The sequence below is a fragment of the Sus scrofa genome, chromosome 7, assembly GCF_000003025.6.
Source record: "Sus scrofa isolate TJ Tabasco breed Duroc chromosome 7, Sscrofa11.1, whole genome shotgun sequence".
Lineage (NCBI taxonomy): Eukaryota > Metazoa > Chordata > Mammalia > Artiodactyla > Suidae > Sus > Sus scrofa.
The window spans coordinates 56,582,544-56,604,174 of NC_010449.5; the positions used below are offsets into that span (position 1 = coordinate 56,582,544).

The window sequence follows — 21,631 nt, forward strand, 5'->3', positions numbered from 1 at the left end:
AGAAGTTTGGTTTTAAAAATCTGATGAAACTTTTTTTATTTCCCAGTCCCCTCCGCCCTCAGTCTTGCATCTGATAGATATTCAGACTTTTTTTTTTCCCCGACTAGATCTTTCTTCTTGGTAATGTTTGATCCTTATCCGACAGAAATTATTGCCGATGTCACTCAGTGAACGGCTTAGCACTGGCCGTCTGCTTAAGGTGGAGAAACAATGAAAACAAGATATGAGAAAGTCAGCATCTCCTGGCAGACACGCCTCACGTTCAGCTGTGAGCCGAGCTCAGGAGTTTAAAACTTCAGAGCCCTTTGTGACCGTCTGTTTTACTTTTACTTCGGCGTTGCTTCATTTCACAGTTATGTGAGGAAACACTTTAGGGTAATTCATTATGGTTGATCTTTTTGGATCACTAATTTTTATTCTGGAGAATAATTTCAGTTCTTTCTATAGTGTGCTCTCAGTATTGGCTGCTAGGCAAGTTTAGGCAGACCGACGATTGCAATGCTCTAAATTCATTTCAGATTCCCCCCAAAACATATTATGTATGTGGAATGTAAAAGTGTTACAGACATCTTTTACTCTAAATCTTATAAAGGGAAATAAGAGCAGGTTAACTTTTGGTAAGTCTTTAATTAAGATACTTCTGGAGTTGGAGTTAATGTTTTTCTTTAAAATTTTTAATACCTTAACAAGAAAAGTCACCACTGCAAACAGAATAAGTTACTTTATTACAATAACAAAACAGACTTGCTAATTTTGTCTAATTTTACCCTTATTACAAATGCAAAGTATATATTATCATAGGATGTAAGTTACCAAACTCCAAAATATTGTGCAGAAAGGAAATAAACTCAACTTGCAGAAACAACAGTAAAGTATCTACAGTTATTATAAATAGTGCAAAGTATATACCATATCTACAAAGTATAAACATGTGAAAATGAATTTCTTAAGGAACAGTTAGAATGTTTGAACAATTAAAAATATTAATGATGGTACTCAAATTCAAACCAACCCATTTATTTTTTCTCTTTTTTTAAGAAAAACTGTCGAGCTTCTTCCCAGGCCTGCTGAGGAAATCTGTTAGCCAGCTCAAGATAGTCTTGGGAACCCATGCATATTCCTGAGAGGGAAAAAAAAAAAAAAAAAAAAAAAAAGAGAGAGAAGAGTTGAAAAGAGTTAAATTCTTTAAAATTTAAGAAATGAAAATTATTTTTATATCTGAGTACAAAATGGAAATATAAACTTCAAATAAACCATGATGCAAATTTAAGATAACTGATCTATATCTATGGTATAAAATATATAATACATAGTATAAAATATATAATATATATAGTACTTAATATATTAAATCTATATTTAATATATTTATAGTATATAATATACTGTATATTATATATAGTATAAATATATAATATATATCTTAATCACGATCTATTTTGTGCTTCTAACTTATTCAGACATTAACCCTATGTAAAACATGAAAAACACTGTTTTGGACTGTGGAGTAAGAAAATAGGGGAAAATAAGTATAGTGAACAAAATAAAATGACAGTCAAATATTCCATTCTTAAATTAGCCTTGAAAGGCTAAATCTGTATGGATACTTGATGTTTGTTTTCTAAAATAATCTATTTAATTTAAAACATGATTTTTTTAAACATAACTTTAAAAATGCTCAAATCTGGCATTCAGTCGCCTAACAAAGCAGAGGCAACTATTAGGAGCTTTACTGGCTGTTGAAGCAAACACTCTCAAGGCTGGCCAGTCATCCAGCAGTGAGAATTTGAAAACCAGGATTTTTCCTCTGCAATAAGAATGTGGTGCTACCAGGAGCTGCTTTACACTTAGAACTTAGAGGTTCACCTGGACAATGAACTCAAAACATCTTGAGACATTTTATGGGGGCTTAATCTTAGCAAAAGAGGGAACAGACATCTAAGGTGCAAACTGGCAATTTAGTGAGGCAGCATCAGTTTTTAAAATCAAGTATGCATATTATGAGCTGTCACTAGTATAGTGATGACTTTTCCTAAGCAAAGCAGAAAACAGTTCCCCACTTGCTGTTTTGTGGATTAATCCCATTGTAATTGGGTAAAGCATGACAGTCAGAGAAGATGGTCCCTTGGAAAAGAAAGCAGGTTGAAACCAAACGGAGAGAAGCAGCCACTGGGACTCTGCCTGCCAGATAGGCAGCAAATGGTGACTCATCCTTACTTCAGGAGAAAGAGGAGTAAGAATGTCTATATTTTTACTTGCAAAAAAAAAAAAAATGATGTTCAATGAAAAATAAATACATTAGAATATTGTTCTAACATTTTCATAAATTCAAAGTTGAAACATTGTTTTCTAAGAAATAGTAACATATGCTGATTTCCCTCTAACCTCCAACAGCTTTAAAAAAAAGGCTGTGACTGAGTCAGGGCAGAAGTGAACTTGCACACTAATTCTGGCTTAGACAAATGGTGCCAACTATCATGTTGACTTGAACTTCTAAAAAGGGGCATAGTTTTCTGTTTACTTCTCTTAGTACCTGAGCCAATAAAACATGAAATTTTTTCATGATATTGTTACAATTTTAGTTATCTTCTCTTTTATGTACTTTTCAACACCTGTCCACTCCACTATAAATAATGTGTGTGTCAGAGAGAGAAGGAGAGAGACACCCCCCCAAGTAAGGGCTACTGGGTGGGTGCCCCAGAGGTTTCTGCTGGGAATAGACCTCTGGCCACTTTAAAGACCATCAAACTAATGGAAGAATTGGGGAAAATCTGGATTAAGGTCTCATTAATCAGAGATGCTGTCATGACAGCCAGACAAAGAGCAATTTGTACTTCTCAATTACACTGTGGGTAGCAGAATATTTTGAAAAGTAAAAATGCGTTTTAAAATTCTATATCTCAGCTCTGATCACAAGAAACACCTCAGCAGGAATGCTATGGGGAGGGGGGAAGCTTATAAATCTTTTGGCCCCTGAACTCTGCTCACCTGAAGGCTTTTTCTTCATGTAAAATAATTTTACACTTTTTATTTTCAATAAAATACTCAAGTACTTGAATTTGGGGGGGACATATGGGCTTCTCTCAATGACAGTTTTATTCTGGACAGGGGTAGGGAACCAAACCTCTGTGATTTCAGCATTTATGTGAGTAATGTAGGCTGATATTAATGATCTGATTGTCTCTTGTATTCCAGAGTGGCTCTTTAGTAATTATTTGCCATTTATTATATCTCACATGAGGTGAGTATAAATTACATAAAGATGTTTTGCGCTTTTCTTTTACTTCCATAGATTTCTCTGTATATTCTGATGCACTCATGCTTGATGATAAAATCAATTTCTTTATTCCCTGAAATATACTTGGTATCTGAATCTCAAATATTTTAGGTGATTTAATAAATTGATTTTTCTAACAGTTCTAGTGGGTGGAGTGGGACATGTCCAGCTGACAAACACATGACACTTAATTTCAATAGAGACGTACCTTTGGGCTGATAAGGCTGGTTATCTGTTTGACCTGGAGTCTGTGCAAAATCCTGTGTGAGATGAGAGAAGGGTTTTTATACCAATGCTATGAACAGTGAATTTTGCCAAGTGGCTTTGAAAATGCTTTTGAATTCCGAGACTCTTTTTGCATGAATACTCTAGAGCTCAAGTATAAAAGCTGAAGAAACTGATGTTATGTAGTTCAGATTCTCATATTTTTAAATCAAATAATGATGCCTCAAATCTTGCCTGTTGTGGAAACTACAACTTTATATTATATCTAACAAACTAAATGCTTTAGCCAAATATTGTCTTAAAATATTGACAGGTTTTTTAAAAAACATTTTTAAAAGGTACAGCTCTAAAATCTCTTAGGTGTTCTGCAGCTAAATTTTTTTTTTTTTTTTTTTTTTGGTCTTTTTAGGGCTGCACCCAAGGCATATAGAGGTTCCCAGGCTAGGGGCTGAATCAGAGCTGCAGTTGCCGGCCTACACCACAGCCACAGCAACCAGCAACGTGGGATCCAAGCTGCATCTGTGACCTATACCGAAGCTCATGGCAATGCTGGATCTTTAACCCACTGATTGAGGCCAGGGATGGAACCCACGTCCTCATGGATACTAGTTGGGTTTGTTACCTCTGAGATACAATGGGAACTGTTAAATATTTTTTTCTTTTTAATTCAAGTATAACTGACATACAATATCATATTAGTTTTGGGTGTGGAGCGTGGTGATTCCATATTAATCTGTATATTTCAAAATGGTCACAATATGTCTAATTACCATATATCACCATAAAAAGTTATTATAATATTATTGGCTGTATTCCCCATGCTGTATATTATATTCCCATGACTTGTTAATTTATGGGTGGACACCTATATCTCTTAATTCTCTTCATCTATTTCATCCACCTCTCCCAATCACCGATTTGTTCTCTGTATCTGTAGGTCTGTTTCTGTTTTGTTATTTTTTTCTTTTAGATTTTAGATCTAAGTGAAATCATATGGTAACTATCTTTCTCTGACTTATTTCACGTAGCATAATATCCTTTAAGTCCATCCATTCTGCTGCCGAATCTTAGTCTAACAGTTTTACTTTTAGATGGAATATGAAAAAATGTCATCTATAATATGTAAATTTTCAGAAACCTAAGATAAACTACTACCTCCTATTTTTAATATACTTTTCTAGTGACTATTAAAAATCTAACACGGGGGACTTTGAAGAACCATTTTATAAACTAAAATCCAAAGTATATTCATTCCCTTGAACACTATTATTTATAGGAAAAAACTTTACTCCATTAATCTAATGTGCTATCCCAAATAAGCGTCATAATACATTTCTGTAGTACTTACAAAAATCTCTGTGTTAAAATAAAACGTATGTTAAGTGTGTTACATTTACATTTAATTTAATTATCTGTAATAGAGAAGAGTTGAATTAGAAGTATTCTGAGATCAATATCAGATGAATGTAAATAATATGGATGATCCTCACTTTAGATTTTGATATCATTTATATTTTTATAAATTGTTTTCCAAGCAGTTGAAAATGTAAGAGACTAAAGTGATAGAGGTGCAAATCTGCCTTTGCTCAACAATCACTGTCTCGGTTGAGGCCTCTCTGCTCCTGCCATAAAAACTTCATTACCCATTCCCGGAGGTTCCTGTCCCCTTCCTTGCCTTTTCAGCACTTGAGATGGTGTGACTTGCTATATTAACTTATTTGTTTTATTTGACCTCCCCCATGCTAATGAAAGATCTCTAAAGGAATTCTCTCTGTTTTTTGTATGTTTGTTTGTTTGTTTCTATTTTAGGGCTGTATCTGTGGCATATGGAGGTTCCCAGGCTAGGGCTCTAATCGGAGCTACAGCTGCTGGCCTACACCACAGCCACAGCAATGAAGGATACGAGTCGTGTCTTCGACCTACACCACAGCTCACAGCAATGCTGGATCCTTAACCCACTGAGTGAGGCCAGGGATTGAACCCACATCCTCATGGATCCGAGGTGGGGTTTGCTAACCCTTGAGCCATGACAGGAACCACACTCTGTTTTATTCCTTGCTGTATTCCCAGTGCCTAGAGTAGCACACTGTGGGCACTAAAAAAATTCCTTTTGAATGAAAGAATGAATTTTAAGATCACAGTTTATTTTCTGTTTAATCCTAAGGCTGTAAGAACTTATGAAGAATCCTAAATGTTGATATGATGGTTATATAAAACCTCATTAAGATTTTAATTATTAAACATAAGACGGTTTTTGGAAAATCCATACCCTACCTATAGATCTGAACATCTTCAAAAATTTTTCCAGAAAATGGAATGGAACCAGACTGAAAGAGAACAATTAAGATGAAAATAAAAATTTCTAAACAGAGTTGATCTAGTGTGTTTATTAATTGATCATCTTCTCAAGGATAGTTGAAAAATGTACACCACTAACTGCTGTCTAAGGTGAAGGCTTAGGGGATGTGTTAGCCATCCAAGCGGCTGGCACTGTGACATCCTTTCACGAGTGATCTACGTTTATTAGCCAGAATAAGGACAATATTAATACAGAGATCTGCTTTCTAGTTCACTATGAACAAAAAACATCATCTATTAATCACATGTGCCTCATGGAACAAAAACACATTGATTTTAAGGTGGAACATTTGAAAGAAAATGGAAGATTTTCAGCAAATAATGATATACAATGAAAGAAAAAAATTAGAGGATTAGCTATTAGCACGTGTTAAAGAATAGCCAACTCGTGTTCTGCTGTCAGCTGACTGGGTTACTTTAAATGTGGAACTACTGCTTAGCTTTGCTACAATACTAATTCTGATTCCAGCCCTGCAGAATGTAACTGGATCAGAAAAATAGAAGGCTGTACTTACAAGTTTTAGATTTAAGAAAAAGCAGTGTAATAGATTTTTATCATACACACAGGCTGTGTGCGTATATATGAATATTTAAAAGTTTACAAACAAACTGAAGTTTTAATTGATCTTCAGTAATCATTCTCTATTCTCTAAAACTAGACACCCCCCCCCAAGATAAATATAAATAGTTAAAGTCTTAAAGAAGTCTTTTAAAAAAAAACATTTCCTTAGTACAGCCTTACCATTTCATTAACTGGAAAAATTCCCTTTTCTTGAAATCCTCCACGTAGAAATTATACAGCACTCAAACCTTAGTTTTACTATCATATTTTAGAAATTCATTTTCAAGCACAGGAATAGTGAAATTTTAAAAGGTAGTGTGGATGGCAAGGGTAAGCAGCTGGTTCCCTTTTACTTTTCAACTGCGTTAGCTTACACACAGAACCAGAGATTTAGGCATAACACAGAAGGTACCTGAATGAACGTGGCCAGTAAAACACAGCTCATCTCTTGCTCCAGGATGATCTTGTTCTGAAGGTTGTTGTAACAAGCAGCGATAAGTGAAGGAAACAGCACTTTGATCAGCCGAGGGTCACTGAAATACTGGAAGGGCAACTGGCAGAGCTTCTGCAGCACCGTCGGGTGGCGGCCGGACTGTACGATGACCTGAAACGGAGGAGGAACCCCAGGTCAGATGCCAAAAAGCCTGGCTGGCCTGTGTCCCCCTTCCCCAGCCAGAGCTGTCGGGGAGAACCAGGAAGAACACACTGAAGAGGTGAAAGGAGGAGAAAAAAAGGCTCCTAACTCCTTAGCAGAGGGCTTAATTTAAGTGATACTTGAAAGGAGCAGAAAATAAAGAGATCTCATTTCCTAACTTAAGGAAGAGATTCCAAAAGTTCTGCATCCACTGAAAAATTACAATCCACGAGGAACCATGGATTCATCATGGAGAGGGGATGCCTGTGAAAGGGATCTGGGACACACACGGCTTACACAGTGCCCCACCCTTCACTCTCCCCCTTAAAGCAAAACAGCCAAATTCCTTAAAACCTGCACAGAGCTCACTCACAGGAAAGATACTCTGTCCTGTTGCCCTGCCCGCTGCAGCCTTCCTCTAACCTAGCGAGTGGAAGATCCCAAATGCAGCTGGATCTACTCTGTACGCAGACAAGTCCTTGAAAAGAAAAGGGGATTGTAAGGGGAATGGGAACTGTTTCAGCAAACACAGACTCCAAAAGATCCTTCCTCTGATCCATACTGGTTATCTGGGTTTCCATCAGTGCCACTGAGTCTAAAAGGAGAATTGTTTAGATAAACGAGACTGTTGTCTTGAACCAGTCTAGGTTTACAACTGTGTACATTTTAAGAAATGGGGCAATGCGATTAATGGGCTTGCAGGGAAGCCCTCCTCACTTACTCCCCAGGCCTCCATGATAAACTAAGAAATGTCAAAATCAGATCTGTTTCAAGTAACCTTGATTAGGCTGTTTTAATATAAAAGAGCTGGGGTGACCCAAAGCCCACTGCTTGATATAGGAAGAAGCTCATGGAAGGTTAGGAACACTGTAAAATCTAAGGTCAAGACTGTAAATTGTACTTGGAAAAACACAATTTTACAGGTACACACCCAGACAGGACTGCATTCAAATTAAAACCAGAAGGACAGAATGAAACAGCAGAGGCAGGAGAAACATAAATTACAGGGATTTACAAGTTTTCAAAGTACTTTTAACAATACTTTAAGAACACACTCTCAGATGATAATGCAGTTTGGTTTAAGAACAAAATCAACAAAGTAATAGTTCACATATTTTAGTTCAATAGCTAAAATGACATCAAAAACCTTTAGAGAATGTTGATAGGGACTTGTTAATACCTTCAAATCCAGCAGGAATTTTAAAGACTTGCAGTGTGACAATTCAGCACATGACAATGTGCTGCCACTTCTGACACTGGCTAAGAAAAATATGCCCTATCATCCACTTTATTGATAAAGCATTTACTTAAATCTTTATTTTAATTATTAGCTACAAATTTTGTAGCACAGCCAAATAATCATCACTTTAAAATTTATAATGACACCATTATTAGAAGTCTCTTTTCCCCCTTTGGACAAAAATTAAGAACAAGTTTTTTTCTTTGGAACTTCACTGTTAAAATGCTATTATTGGAAGACTCACTAATTGAAAAGATATTAAACTGGACAGTCTGGCTGGCACAGGCATAATGCTAACTCAAAGATGACAATTCCTGGTTCCTGGTAATTTAGCACAGAACAGAGAGCTTAACTGGCACTTATTCCACCTGGACTCCTGACCTTTGCTGGGGTGAAGCAGAGCCCCTTGGGCGTCAGTCCCCTCTGGGAGCAGAGCTGGCTATCAGTTGCCTGTTGAAAAAGTGACTTTACAGAGGCCACCAGCAGTGTAGTGAGAAGACCTGCCAGAAGGCACTACTTTAAAGTCCTCCGATCTCAGAAAACACAAATGAATGTGGGCAGTTTGGTTACCTTGGGGTATGGAGTTCTGCCTACAGGATCACCTATGACAGGACGTAACCAGATTACAGGTAAGGTCGACAACCCCCCTCCCCCCCCCCCCGGCTTGGCTGAGAACCAGAGTGGAACACCAAGTTGGCACTGTCCATCAAAACAACTTCAGACATTGTGGGGAGACAGGATTAGGAGATCCTGGAAGGGGCCCGCCTGCAGCATTGAGACTCAGTGGGCAAGACGACTCCTGGACGACTCAGGTGGGCTCCTGGCACAGAGGAGTGGCAGTTTGATGTCCTGAGCCTCCTGAGTAGTCAGCTGAATGAGGTGAAGCACATCCACTAGGGGCAGGGAAGCACGGCTGGGATGTAAAACAGCCTGAGCTCAATGCTCAGGATCTTGGGCACCAGGAGAGCGCTGCCTGAGAGGCCTTTGAGAGACTGGGAGGAAGGCAGGGCTCAGTTTTATTTCATCCAGTCACTCACTCCCAGGCCTCAGGGTGGTCAAATGCTTAAGTTTCCAAAGTCAATAGAAAGTCAACAGCGAGTTATCACAGGACATGACAGTCTTGCTGAATGAAAGGAATGTACATAATTAAGAGAAATCTCAGATTTACAATATGATGTTTTCTCTATATATGTCTTCTTCATGGAGCTGTAACTAAATCAACAATTGCTGGTCTGTCTCCTTTGTCCCAACAAAGGGCTGCCAATAAGGCCTAAAGTGACACTACCCTGAACCTGGCTAGGTCACTTGCCCTTCAAGGGCTCACAGGTCAACACAAACATAAAGGGGCTTTTCCAGAGCCCCTTGCAGAGCACTGCAACAAGGGGAGCATGTGACCTGCCTGCACACTTCTTTGGTGGCTACAGTTATGAGACACAGCAGGTCAGGAGCTGGTGTGGCCTCAATGAGAAACTTCCTCTCAAACATGACGTCCATTTTCAGGTAGAGAACAGGGCTCCAAGGAAACCAAGGGAATTTCCAGGAAGTCAGATCGAGAGAATGAAACTGAACTTTCCACTTGCTCCCAGGTATGATTCTAAAATAGGTACTAAAGAGCTAAGAGATCTGAGTTCCTGCCTTTACTCTCATCACCAGCTAGCTGTGTGATCTAAGCAAATTGCTCATTTGCTTTGGGTTTTAATTTTGTGTGTGTGTGTCTTTTTAGGGCCACACCCATGGCATATGGAGGTTCCCAGGCTAGGGGTCGAACCAGAGCTACAGCTACCGGCCTACACCGCAGCCATAACAACACAGAATCTGTGCTGTGTCTGTGACCTATGGATCCTTAACCTACTGAGTGAGGCCAGGGATCGAACCCTCAACCTCATGGTTACTAGTAGGTTTTGTTTCCGCTTTGCCACAATAGGAACTCCCTATTTTTTTTTTTTAAAGTATACTTTTCACTGAAGTATAACACACACACCCCTTAAGTTAATAGCTTGAATTTTCATAAAGTGAACATATATGTTGCCAGCACCAAAATAAAGAGAAAGAACACGACCAAAGGTGCTAGATCTTTAATACACTTTCTCACTGAAAATTAGGTTCCTGATTTTTGTATTTCTGAATTTAAGACAAGTCACACAGAAGCTACTTGCCTGTATTAGAGCATAAGATAGAGAGGACTTTAAAGCCTTCTTGAATCCATTCTTGATCACTCTCTGGAGAGAACTCCCCCCCCCCACCTTTTTTTTAATGGCCACATGCATGGCACATGGAAGTTCCTGGGACCAGGGAATGAATCTGAGCCGTAGGTGCAACCTACACTACACCTGTATCAACATTGGATCATTTAACCCATTGTGTGAACCTGCACCTCTGCAGCAACCCCAGCTACTCCAGTCAGATTCTTAACCCATTGCACAGTGGTGGGAAGTCCCTCCTTTGGTCTTTTAAGCAAAGGCCAGCAGGCACAATTCCATAGTCACTAAAGAAAGGCATCTTTTACCCAAATGCCTTGGCATTCACCACTTTTTTCTTTGTTATCATTGGCAAGGGGTTGGGGGAGGGAGTAGGGAGAGGGTAAGAGAAGAAGTGGGCAAGAGACCCCAACTCCTTCTTTTTGGAAACCATCAACAATTCTGGGAAGAAGGGGTTTTAGAAAAAGTAGTTGCATGCTGCCAATGTGTGCTGTAGCCTGTGGAAAGAGGGCCAAGAGGATCTGAAGGCTAGTATGAAAATGGCATCTGGGAAAAAAATAAAAGTAAAAGGAATCCAGAGCTGACAAGTGGACATGTTGATTCTTTCATCTGTTGATCTCTGGCCACCCACTAGGCCTTCTGGCTCCAATTTTTGCACTTCCTACCAAGCGAAGTATAACTTGGGTGAATTGAGAGAGAGCCAGAGGAGAGTTCTAAATTCAGGGGGCATTTACTGAGTGCCTCCTGTGCTAAGTGCTGTAGGGGACACAGAGAGAAATCAAGCTTTAGCTCTCGGGGAGGTGAGATATGTCCACAAATGACAGTAAGACAAAGGAGCCTGGGTCATCAGAGAGGGAAGGATAAGATACTAGGGGACCATGGGAGGGAGGGCTTATTCCTTACTTGGGCGAGGAAAGCTGCACTGAGAAGGTGGGTGGGAACTTCAACACTAGATCAGATCTGAGCACCTAGAATTGTGGATGGAGGAATTTTGGTGGAGAGAAGAAACTCCTAGATTCAATACCAGCCTGCCTTAGTCTGCTCAGGCTGTCATTACAAAATACCATAGGCTGGGTGGCTTAAACAACAGAAATTTGTTTTCTCACAGTTGAGGAGCCTGGAAGTCTGAGATGAGGGTGTGGCACGGTTGGGTTCTGGTGAGAGAGCTCTTCCTGCTTTGCAGACTGACATCTTACTGTATCCTCGCCTGGCCTTTCCTTGGTGAGTGCCCTTGGAAAGAGAAGGAGCTCCCTCTTCCTCTTCTTCTAAGGCCACCAATCCTCTAGCACTGGGACTCCACCCTATGACCTCATTTAACCTTAGTTAACTCTTAAAAGCCCTATCTCCAAGTATAGTCACTTTGGGGGTTAAGGTTCAACATATAAATTTTGGGGGATACAATTCAGTTCATAGCTCAGCTCTGATTCCTCATTGCCCTGGCTAGAATGAAATTTCATTAGCAAGGCTACTCTCACTAATCAAGTGTATTTGCAGAATTGCATGGGTCTCCACGGCCATAAGCCATGAATCTGCAGGCTCAAGGGTGCTGGTGTTAGGTAGCCCTGGGCTCTAGGTCTGGCTCTGGTTAACCATCTGGGCCTCAGTGTTCTTTCTATAAAATAGAAGTAGATGGCAGCCTTCCGGGTTTACATGAGGATCAAGTGAGACAGTGTCTGTGACCACAATATAAAGACATTTGGTTAGCCCACCAGCTCTGCTGCTCTGAGTCTTCTCCTGATAGATCTGGCTTCTTTACACTTGCAGGACCAGAGGTCCCCTCCCAGTGTGAGGCCTAATGAATGCTTTCCATCATCCCACCCCCACCTCTCCATAAGGCCTGCTCATTAGAACAGAGTGTCTGGCAGCGGCAGGCCCTGCTCTGGCTGGGAGTCATCAGCAAGCTTCATGCCTCCCGGGAAGCCATTGCTGTGGCCTCTCCCTGGCCCTGCCTGCACAGGAGCAATACAAACAGTGCCAGCCAGGATCTTGCGGTAGAGGGGTAGGAAGTGCATTCTGACAGCTCTGAAAAGAAAATCCAGCATAAGCGCGATCCAAGAAATACAGGTAAGTGGTGCAGAGAAACAGTCTTAGTTTACTCTGTGTGTGTGTTTTGAGGCAATTGTCCTAGACTTGTCAATCTGAAATCAGAGTGGAAGGGCCAAAGCTAACAGGCTGGTGTTGTGGATTCCTGATTCAGACCCAGCAGGAGCTTTCCTTCAAGCACTTAAGGAAATCCTTAAACTCAGGAAGTCTTCCCAGGCAACACAGCCAGAGAATGCCTCTCCTTTTCAGCCCAAAGTCATGGCAGTAGTTATTACATATTTAAGCGTGTGCAGCTTAGTTCCTAGTTCTAGAAGGACAGGAACTGTATCTTTTACTCTTTTCAACTCCATTACTTTGCTAGAGGGCTAGGCTACTAGCATGATTGAATGAATCAAAGTGACAGAGGGTCCTCAGTTAGCAAACTCTTCCATGCTTTGCCTTGGGGAAGAATCATACCACAGTCTCTTCTCACAAGGACATATAGAAGCCATTTTCTGACGGGGGGGGGGGGGGCTCAATGGTCTCTACATCATGTCACTTTAGGTCTGTAGAGCTAGTCTCTTATTATAGACTGAATGTTTATGTCCTGCCTCAGTTCCTATGTTGAAATCCTAACCCACAGGTGATGGTATCAAGAGATGGGGGCCTTTGGGAGGTGATTAGGTCATGAGGGTGGAGCCCTTATGAATGGGATTAGTGCCCTTATAAAAGAGACTCCATAAAGCTCTCTAGTCCTCTTTATATCACGTGAGGATACAATGAGAAACTGGTAGCCTGTGGCCTGGAAGAGGGCCCTCCCCAGAACCTGAACAGGCTGGCACTCTGACTTCAGATTTCCAGCTTCTATAACTGCAAGAAACAAACTTCTATTGTTTATAAGCTACCCAGTCTATGGAATTTTGTTATTGCAACCCGAACTAAGACATCCCTAAAGAATGGATTTTGTTTTAATCTGCCTCTTACCCTGGAAGGAAGTTGGGCTTGATATCCTCAGCCTCCTAGGCACACACTCAGGGCACCCTGGCCTGATTATAAAGAGAGGTCTGGGAAAAAAACCCTTCTCCTTTGTGGGTAGTGGGTAGCACTGGTCTCTCACTTGATGTGAAAGAATCCAAAGTCTTCTAGGACATCACATTGCCAACCTCAAGGACAACCTCAGCAGTTGGCCTGTCACTGGCAGAGACAATATTCACTCGTCTGTAAAGCCCCTCTACCTACACTATCTGAGTCTCTAAACACCCTGTGAAGTGGGCGGACAGGGTGACTATACTCTTTCATAAAAGGAGATCTAGTGCTCAGAAAGTCTGAGAGACCAGTTGCAGATCTGCTAGCCAGTCACTGGTGGAGCTGGGCCTGGAAAACTTTTATGACTGAGTGCTCTGGCTTCTCTCTCACCTCCCAAGCTTGTTCAGGGCTCTCAGACACTGTGGCTGCCCCTTCCTAGGCAGAGGGGCTCTCTGTTGCTGAAGCTGAGCTCATTCTCACCACTGGCAGCAAGCCATGTTCTCATACAACCGAGATGAAGATGAGGATGACATACTGCCATTCTAAACAGATTAAACCAATTGACATACACCGTTTAAACCAACCCAAAAGGCCTTCCTTCCAAAACCTATATTCTGCTTATCTAGGTATCAAATAATCAGAACTTGGCTATGTGCTAGGCTGTGTCAGGGGTTTGTCTCAAATTATCAGACATAAGAACTTGAAAGAGAGGAGTGGTTGGTGATGGGGCTGGACTCTCAGGAGTGAACTGATAGAACATGTGACTCCAAAATGAGGACTCTCTTGTGATGATTATGTAGTCGGCTGCCTTCTGGGTTTCGAGTGCCTGCAAATGTGGTCTTGTGTTTCTAAAACAACTTCTATCATCTATAATATATCTAAACTGTTAATCCTTGGTATGACCTGAATAGTTAAATTTAAAGAAGAAAAAAAGAAAAGCAGTGGCAGAATACTGAGTAGTTATAAATCTGGTCTAGAAATGCAATCGGCTATAGGGAGAGTTTGCAGATTTCACATCTGTAAAATGATAACTGCTGTACTCACTTCAAAGATCCCAAGGAGAGTGGCTAGAAAGGCCTATGGAGACACTATCATGTTAAGTAAATGGAAAACAGCCTGATTCTCCTCACCCACAAAGCCCCTTTCCTCCAACTGTGACTGCCTGGAATGCAGCCAAGAACCAGGAAGTGAGCAAGCAGGCTGCTGGAGCAGACAGATTAGTCCATTCATCAAATATTTGCTAAGCATCTACGCTGGCCAAGTGTGGTGCAAGGCACTGGGAATGAGGCAGTGAACCAGTCAGAGATACCCCTGCCCTCACAGAGTGCCCAGTCTTTCCAAAAAAACCCATGTCAATTATTCACAGGAAAGTTCTGCAAGCTCCAACGCGGTCTACCAGTTGACATTTCAGAAGGTCTAACAAAAGGGAACTGGAGTCAGCAAATTAGGAGACTGCCAGAGACAGGCAAACTGACAACAGGAAGAAGGATCAGCTGACATGAATAAGTAAAGGGGTGGGAATTAAAATTCTTCCAAGAAGACGTAAGAATTCAAAAAGTTGCCTGGAACCATTCAGTACAAGTTGTTGGTCTTGAGAGTAGTACTGTATTGTAGTAAAATATACTCTAACCTTTTCTCAACTCCACATTTTAAAAATTTGCTTCACATACATGATGATCCTCATATACCTGATACTATAGCAGGTATTCATCTTAAGGTATCAAAAACATATTTTAAGCATAATCTAAATTTAAGAAGACAGGAAACTGCAATATTTTAAAAAAATGAACACAAATAGGTAATGTTAAACATTATGTTTTAGAGTTAAGTGTGGTCATCTGCAAATTCACTTTATGGGAACAGCTCCTTCCCTGACCATACCACAACCATGACACTAACAGAAATCAACCAGATAAAGTTCTGTAGCAGTTTCTTGTCCCCTCTCCAAATCTATCTACCTACCATCCATCCATCCATCCGTCATGGTGCCCTAGAGTAAAATCTCCATCTCTCTAGAACTCATCTACATTCAAGGAAACAAAACAGAAAATGGTCAAATTCTGTCTTACCTACTTACACTCTGTGAATTCTGCTGATTTTGCTCAGATCTAAGAGTGATCCTGAATTTCCCCCTGAATTAGGAGAAAGTTTTGCTTTTGTCTTATTTTTATTTTTTCTTCCCCTCGGAATGTCCTCTGGCAAGCTTCCAACTACTTAGGTCTCTAGGACCCCAGCCTCAGGTCTGCTGTGGACCAGAAGAAAGGACCACACACATGGCCTGCCTGGTTCCAGACTTGTGAGCAGTTGTTCAGGCAGACAGGAAGATGTGTCTCGAGTTTTCAACATTCTGTGGAAACAGGGGCTATGTCCCTTTTACTCACTGCTGTATCCCCAGTAGCTCGCATAGTGCCTAGCACAGTGCCTGACAAATTATAGGTGCTCAATAACCACCTGGAAAATGAATGAATGAGGACTGAGCTTTGGTTTCTAAACCTGACCCCAGGGCCTTATACCTACCATACCAGAGTCCTGGGCCTCCTCTTTCCAGGGCCTTCAGGGTGCCAGATGACACTGTCTTTGGACTGCAAAGAACAGCTAACAGTACTTCAGCTATCACCCTATCGAATCCAACAGCCTCTTGGCACAAACGGCATGGAGGGTAGGGGTAGATGGGCAGTGTCAGGGGCAGTATCTTTCAGCAAGCCTGCGAGCTAGTCTGTCAAACCTAAGGCCAAACCACCTTCACTGGCCAGTGTGACAGGGTGAGTGGAGTATGAAGTCAGACAGAAGTGTATACAAATAGTTAAATCTCACCAAGGCAAATCCTTTATGCCTAGGAATTCTTTTGTTTTTTTCCCTTCTTGTCAGAGACAAGATGTCCTCAACAGAGGGGCAAAAATTGGCGTCTAGACATCTAAATTCATTATAAGAGACAGGGGAGAGAGAGCCTGTAAATCATTGGAACAAAGAATACTTTTCTTAGCAGAGCAGAAACAAAGTAGCTGTTGCATTCCTCCTGGAAAAACTGGTCCTGCTACAATGCTGGAGTGAGGAGGTAGCAGCTGCAGTGGCCAGGCCAGGGCACAGGCCAAGCCTCTCTATCCACACTGCTCTTGACAAGTGTCATCACACCTGAAGCCCAGGCATGGGAGAGGAACAATATGACAGCAGGGGCCTTGAGGCTGGTGACCTCTATGAATCACGTAAAGAAAACAGCATGCCCCAAACACACAGACGTCGTTTCTCTAATCTGAGGTCTTAGAGGTAGAAAAGGAAGGGTGTTAATGTGGCCTTATTTAAATATCATATGAGAAAAGTTTGAAGATTCTGTCTACATAATCAAATCAAATACAGAGCAAAGAAACACAAAGATTCTATTGGCTAACACTGCAAACAAATCCCTCTCCTCTCAAACTTGCTTTTGCCATAAAATAGATTTCTAGGCTGAGATAAAATGCAGAGATCTTGGCAGACTGTGTAGGGGGCAGGCCCTTTAAGTGCTAGTATTCTTCCTGGTGGCCGTGGGGATTCACTGCTGTCCAGCGCCAGCAGAGGGTCAAGGCAGGAGGAAAGAGTGGGAAGGAGGGACGAAAGCAGCTGGGGCAGGAGGAGAGGCTAAAGCCAGTAGCTGGGGGCTTGGACTCTCAGAGGCTTTGGAAACCATCTGATCCTAGAGAAACAAGGGCTTTCCTCATGTGGTAAGGGGTGCGTGACTGTCTTGCAGTGTCCCTCCATGGAAAGTGGGTGAGAAGGTCCCTTACTTGCTGATCTCCGCTTCCTATGGGAGACAGGCTATGTGCTGGGTACCACTAGCAGAGGGATGCAAAGGAGGTTTCCAGGCAGGCCTCCCCCTCAAATGTCACTCTGCTCCTGTAGGGAGAATACAGCCTCAGGACCAGGGGCACCAGTTCCCAGCCCTGGGGTTCCAGTGTGGAAGTCCCCATGCCTATCCTCCCACTCTCCACATGCTGGAGTGGACTTTCAGACATGGTCTGAACATATCCTCCTCCTGATAGTAATGTTTAGGAGCTTTTCATCATCTCTGAGAGGATAAATCCCCAATTCTTGGCCTAGCATGTAGGTCTCCTCATGACCTGGGCTTGGCCTGCTTCTTCACTCTGAGGTCTTATTCTTTACATTACCCCCTAAGCGCCAATCAGAATGAAGAGCTTGAAGAAGTTTTATAAAATTCCAAGACCTCGGTACCAAAGCAGTTAAATCATATGCTCTGAAGCCACAACAACATGGGATCCGAGCCACATCTGTGACCTACATCACAGCTCGTGGCAACACCGGATCCTTAATCCACTGAGTGAGGCCAGGGATCGAACCTGCAACCTCATGGATACTAGTTGGCTTCGTTACCTCTGAGCCATGATGGGAATTCCTATCTCAGTCTTGGTTTGACATGGAATAGGCATTTAGTAAAAGCTGATAAGTGAGAGAAGGAATGGGTGATGAATGCTCATATGGACACAAACCTCATGATACTGGCATTTCCCCAAGAGTAGGTCACTTCCAGCCTTCTGTTTCATGTTAGAGCTTATTTTTCATTCTTTCATGTTGTCCATTTTGCAAGAAGAGTTACCTTTTAAATGAAGCATGTTCTAAAGTCCCTTCAAACATATCTTGCAGCACAAGAAGGTTGGGCTAGATTATCTTGAACACTTGGCCAACGTTAAAAGTCACGGATTCTATAATTTGTCAAGAACCATGCTCATAAGTGCTGTTTCCATTTTAATTTATGTTTGAGAAAGAACTTAGTCTAAAGAGCACAGATCTTGGAAATGATACAAACTCACTATATCATTATACATTTGAGGGACTGCTTTATTTTGGATTTTTTTGTTTTTTTGCATTATCTGTGTCCAATTTACCAAGGTGGGAGGAAGGGAGGAGGGAGATGGCTGGTTACTGAAAGTCCTAGGTAATGTGTCAGGAGGCCTGGTTCCAGGGACTTGGGCAAGTCCTTCTCTTGTCTGACAAGGAGGGGAGTTGGACTAGGTGATGTATGAAGGCCTGTGAACTTGCATAAATAATGTAATCCTGTGCTATGAGCATCCACACACATAAGCACATTTGCTGACTATAGCTGCACAGTTATAACATTTAAAAATGCTAAAAAAGAAGTTCCCATTGTGGCTCAGCAGTAACAAACCTGACCTATAAACATGAGGATGTGGGTTCGATCCCTGGCCTTACTCAGTGGGTTAAGGATCCGGCGTTGCTGTGAGCTGTGGTGTAGGTTGCAGACATGGCTTGGATCCTGCATTGCTGTGGCTGTGGTGTAGACCGGCAGCTGCAGCTCCAATTAGACCCCTAGCCTGGGAACCTCCAGATGCCATGAGTGCGGCCCTAAAATGCAAAATAAATAAATAAATTAATTAAAAACAGGAGCTTAGAATATATTTTTTTTCTTAAGAATGAACGAAAAAAGGCTTCACACAAAGTATGCTATCTTCACATGTTCAACTATTCACCTTCTAACACTGCTTCTTTAAGAAAAGAGAACTTATAATTGTACACGCACAAACTTAAGGAATAACAACAGCAAGATTATCTCTATTACCGACTAACAGGACATGTGTGGGGGGGGTGAGTAGGAAGGTGGGTAGGTGGATGGACAGTATTTAATAATGCCTTAAAATATAAATATTCCAAGTGGGATTGGACCTTTTCTGTGTGAATTCGGGTCAAACCTTCATTATCATAGAGCCTTTGGGTGGTGTGAGAACATCAGGGTTAATAAATGCAGAGCACAGGCTGATAGATTTTCTGGTCACATCCTAACAGCAGCCAGAGAGCATGGATGCATTCCATGGAGCATTTATAGGCTCACCAGCACTAGTCTATGACAATTTTATTTAATCATAAAAATATAATAGTAGTCAAATCTTTTTGTAGTTTCAGTTTACTGCTTTCTCAAGTGAAATAAATGGTCTCTCAGATTTCTTCTGCTTTCATCTCTCTGCTCTAAGTACAGTAGGATAAGGTTCCAATTAAGGCCCATTAAATGTTCACATTGATTCATGTGAGCCATTTTCTAGTTTCTTTTCCATAGTTTCTCAATGTACCTCTGAGTTATCTCTGTGGTGTGTTTTCAGTTTAGCAGTTGCCCATATAGAAGAGAATTATTTGGGTGTGAGGTCTCCCTTCCGCCTATTTCTGCAGCCCCAAATGATGAGTAGAGATTCTGCTTCACTGTTTTCTAGACAAGCGTATGTTTATCACCTGTCAGGTACGTCCAGCTGAATGAGGCATGCTTCTGGGGAAAGGGGGTTGGCAGCTGGCCAAAGCCAAAATGACCCTTCAAACCTCCCTCAGCAACTGTGCCAAGCAGCACACTGAGTGGCAGCCCGGAGACCCCTACAGGAGGACCTCCTGGTGCTTCTACCTCTTTGGGGTCCACAGAGGAACCCTGTAGGCAGGAGATACACAGAGTTCTTTTTGGCTTCTCAATAGATGGGGACACACACTCTGACAGCAGAGATGGCCTCCCTAAAGTGATATCAAGTATCAGAGCTGAGTGGGTGGATACGCCAGGGATTTTCCCATTAAGAGCAGGGAATGTGGAGGCAAACAATGCTGATTTCCATAAATCACAGTTGATATTTGTTCTTGCCCTGGGGATGTGCTAATCACCATGTGCATGATCTCATTTAATTTGCACAACCCTATAAGGTGTTATCAATGTTATCCCTATTTCCAGGTGAGGAAAGATAAGAGCTTTAAGTGGTATGGTTGTGAGCACAAAGTGGTTCACCTGGCTCCAGAGCCCATGTTCCTCTCATCATGCTGTAAAAACATATTACCGAGAGGAGACAAGATGGCAGAGTAGTACTTGAGCTCAGCCCCTGTCATGAAAATACCAAAATCACAACGAACGGTGGAACAACCATTCCAAAAAATACTGGAATCTATCCCAAAGATATTTTACACCCAAAGACAAAGAAGAAGTCACAATGAGATGGTAGGAGGGGCACATTCAAGATATAATCAAATCTCCATACCCACCAGGTGGGCAACCCACAAATTGGAAAATAATTATATTGTAGAGGTTCTTCCAGAGGAGTGAGAGTTCTGAGTCTCATGCCAGGCTTCCCAACCTGGGAGTCTGACATCGGAAGGAAGAGCCCACAGAGCATTTGGCTTTGAAGGCCAGGGAGGCTTGAGTGCAGGAATTCCACAGGACAAGGGGAGGAAATAGAGAATCCATTCTTGGGGGGGATGCACACAAGTTTTCACATACACTGGGTCCTAGGGCAAAGCAGTGACCCTGAGGAGTCTGGGTGAGACTGACCTGCAGGTCTTGGAGGGTCTCCTGGGGAGGTGGGTGTTGGCTGTGCCTCACTGTGAGGGCAAGGACACTGGCAGCAGAGGCCCCAGGGGACATTCATCACATGAGCTCTCCTGGAGATCACCATTTTGGCATTAAGACCTTGTCCTGCCCATCAGCAGACAGGCTGCCTAATGTTCTTCTGAGCCTACAGCCATCTCTGAACACACTCCTTGACATGGCCTTGCTCACTAGAGGGATAAGACCCAGCTCCACCCAACAGTGGGCAGGCACTAGTTTCTCCCACCAGGAAGCCTGCACAAGCCCCTGGACCAACCTCACCCATCAGGCAGGCAACAAAAGCAAGAGGAAATACAATCTTGCAGCCAGTGGTATGGAGACCACAAATACAGAAAGTTAGACAAAATGATTCAGCAGAGAAATATGTTCCAGAAGAAGGACCAAGATAAAACCCCATAAGAGCTAAGTAGAGATAGGCAATCCATCTGACAAATAATATAGAGCAATGATAGTAAAGTTGATCCAAGATCTCAGAAAAAGAATGGAGACACGGACCAAGAAGATACAAGGAACCATTTGCAGCAACATGGATGGACCTAGAAATTATCATCCTAAGTGAAGTTAGTGCAAGACAAACAGCATATGCTATCACTCATATGTGGAATCTGAAAAAAGGATACAAATGAACTTATTTGCAGAACAAAAACAGACTCACAGAATTTGAAACCAAACTTACAGTTACCAAAGGGAACAGGTGGGGAGGGGGAGAGGAGGGACTGGAGGTTTGGGATT

The 21,631-nt window shown here is 41.8% G+C and overlaps 1 protein-coding gene across 5 annotated transcripts in view; it reads right to left on the bottom strand.

Moving 5' to 3' along the window:
- SCAPER (S-phase cyclin A associated protein in the ER) overlaps window positions 704-21,631 on the bottom strand; it is a 429,066-nt gene continuing 408,138 nt past the window's right edge. For all 5 annotated transcript variants that reach the window (XM_021099014.1, XM_021099012.1, XM_021099013.1 and 2 more), the window contains 3 exons: window positions 6,835-7,026; window positions 3,486-3,537; window positions 704-1,120 (listed from right to left, as the gene is read on the bottom strand). In XM_021099014.1, coding sequence (XP_020954673.1) covers window positions 1,017-1,120; window positions 3,486-3,537; window positions 6,835-7,026 — 348 coding nt within the window. In that variant the 3' untranslated portion in view covers window positions 704-1,016. The remainder of the gene's footprint in view (window positions 1,121-3,485; window positions 3,538-6,834; window positions 7,027-21,631) is intronic.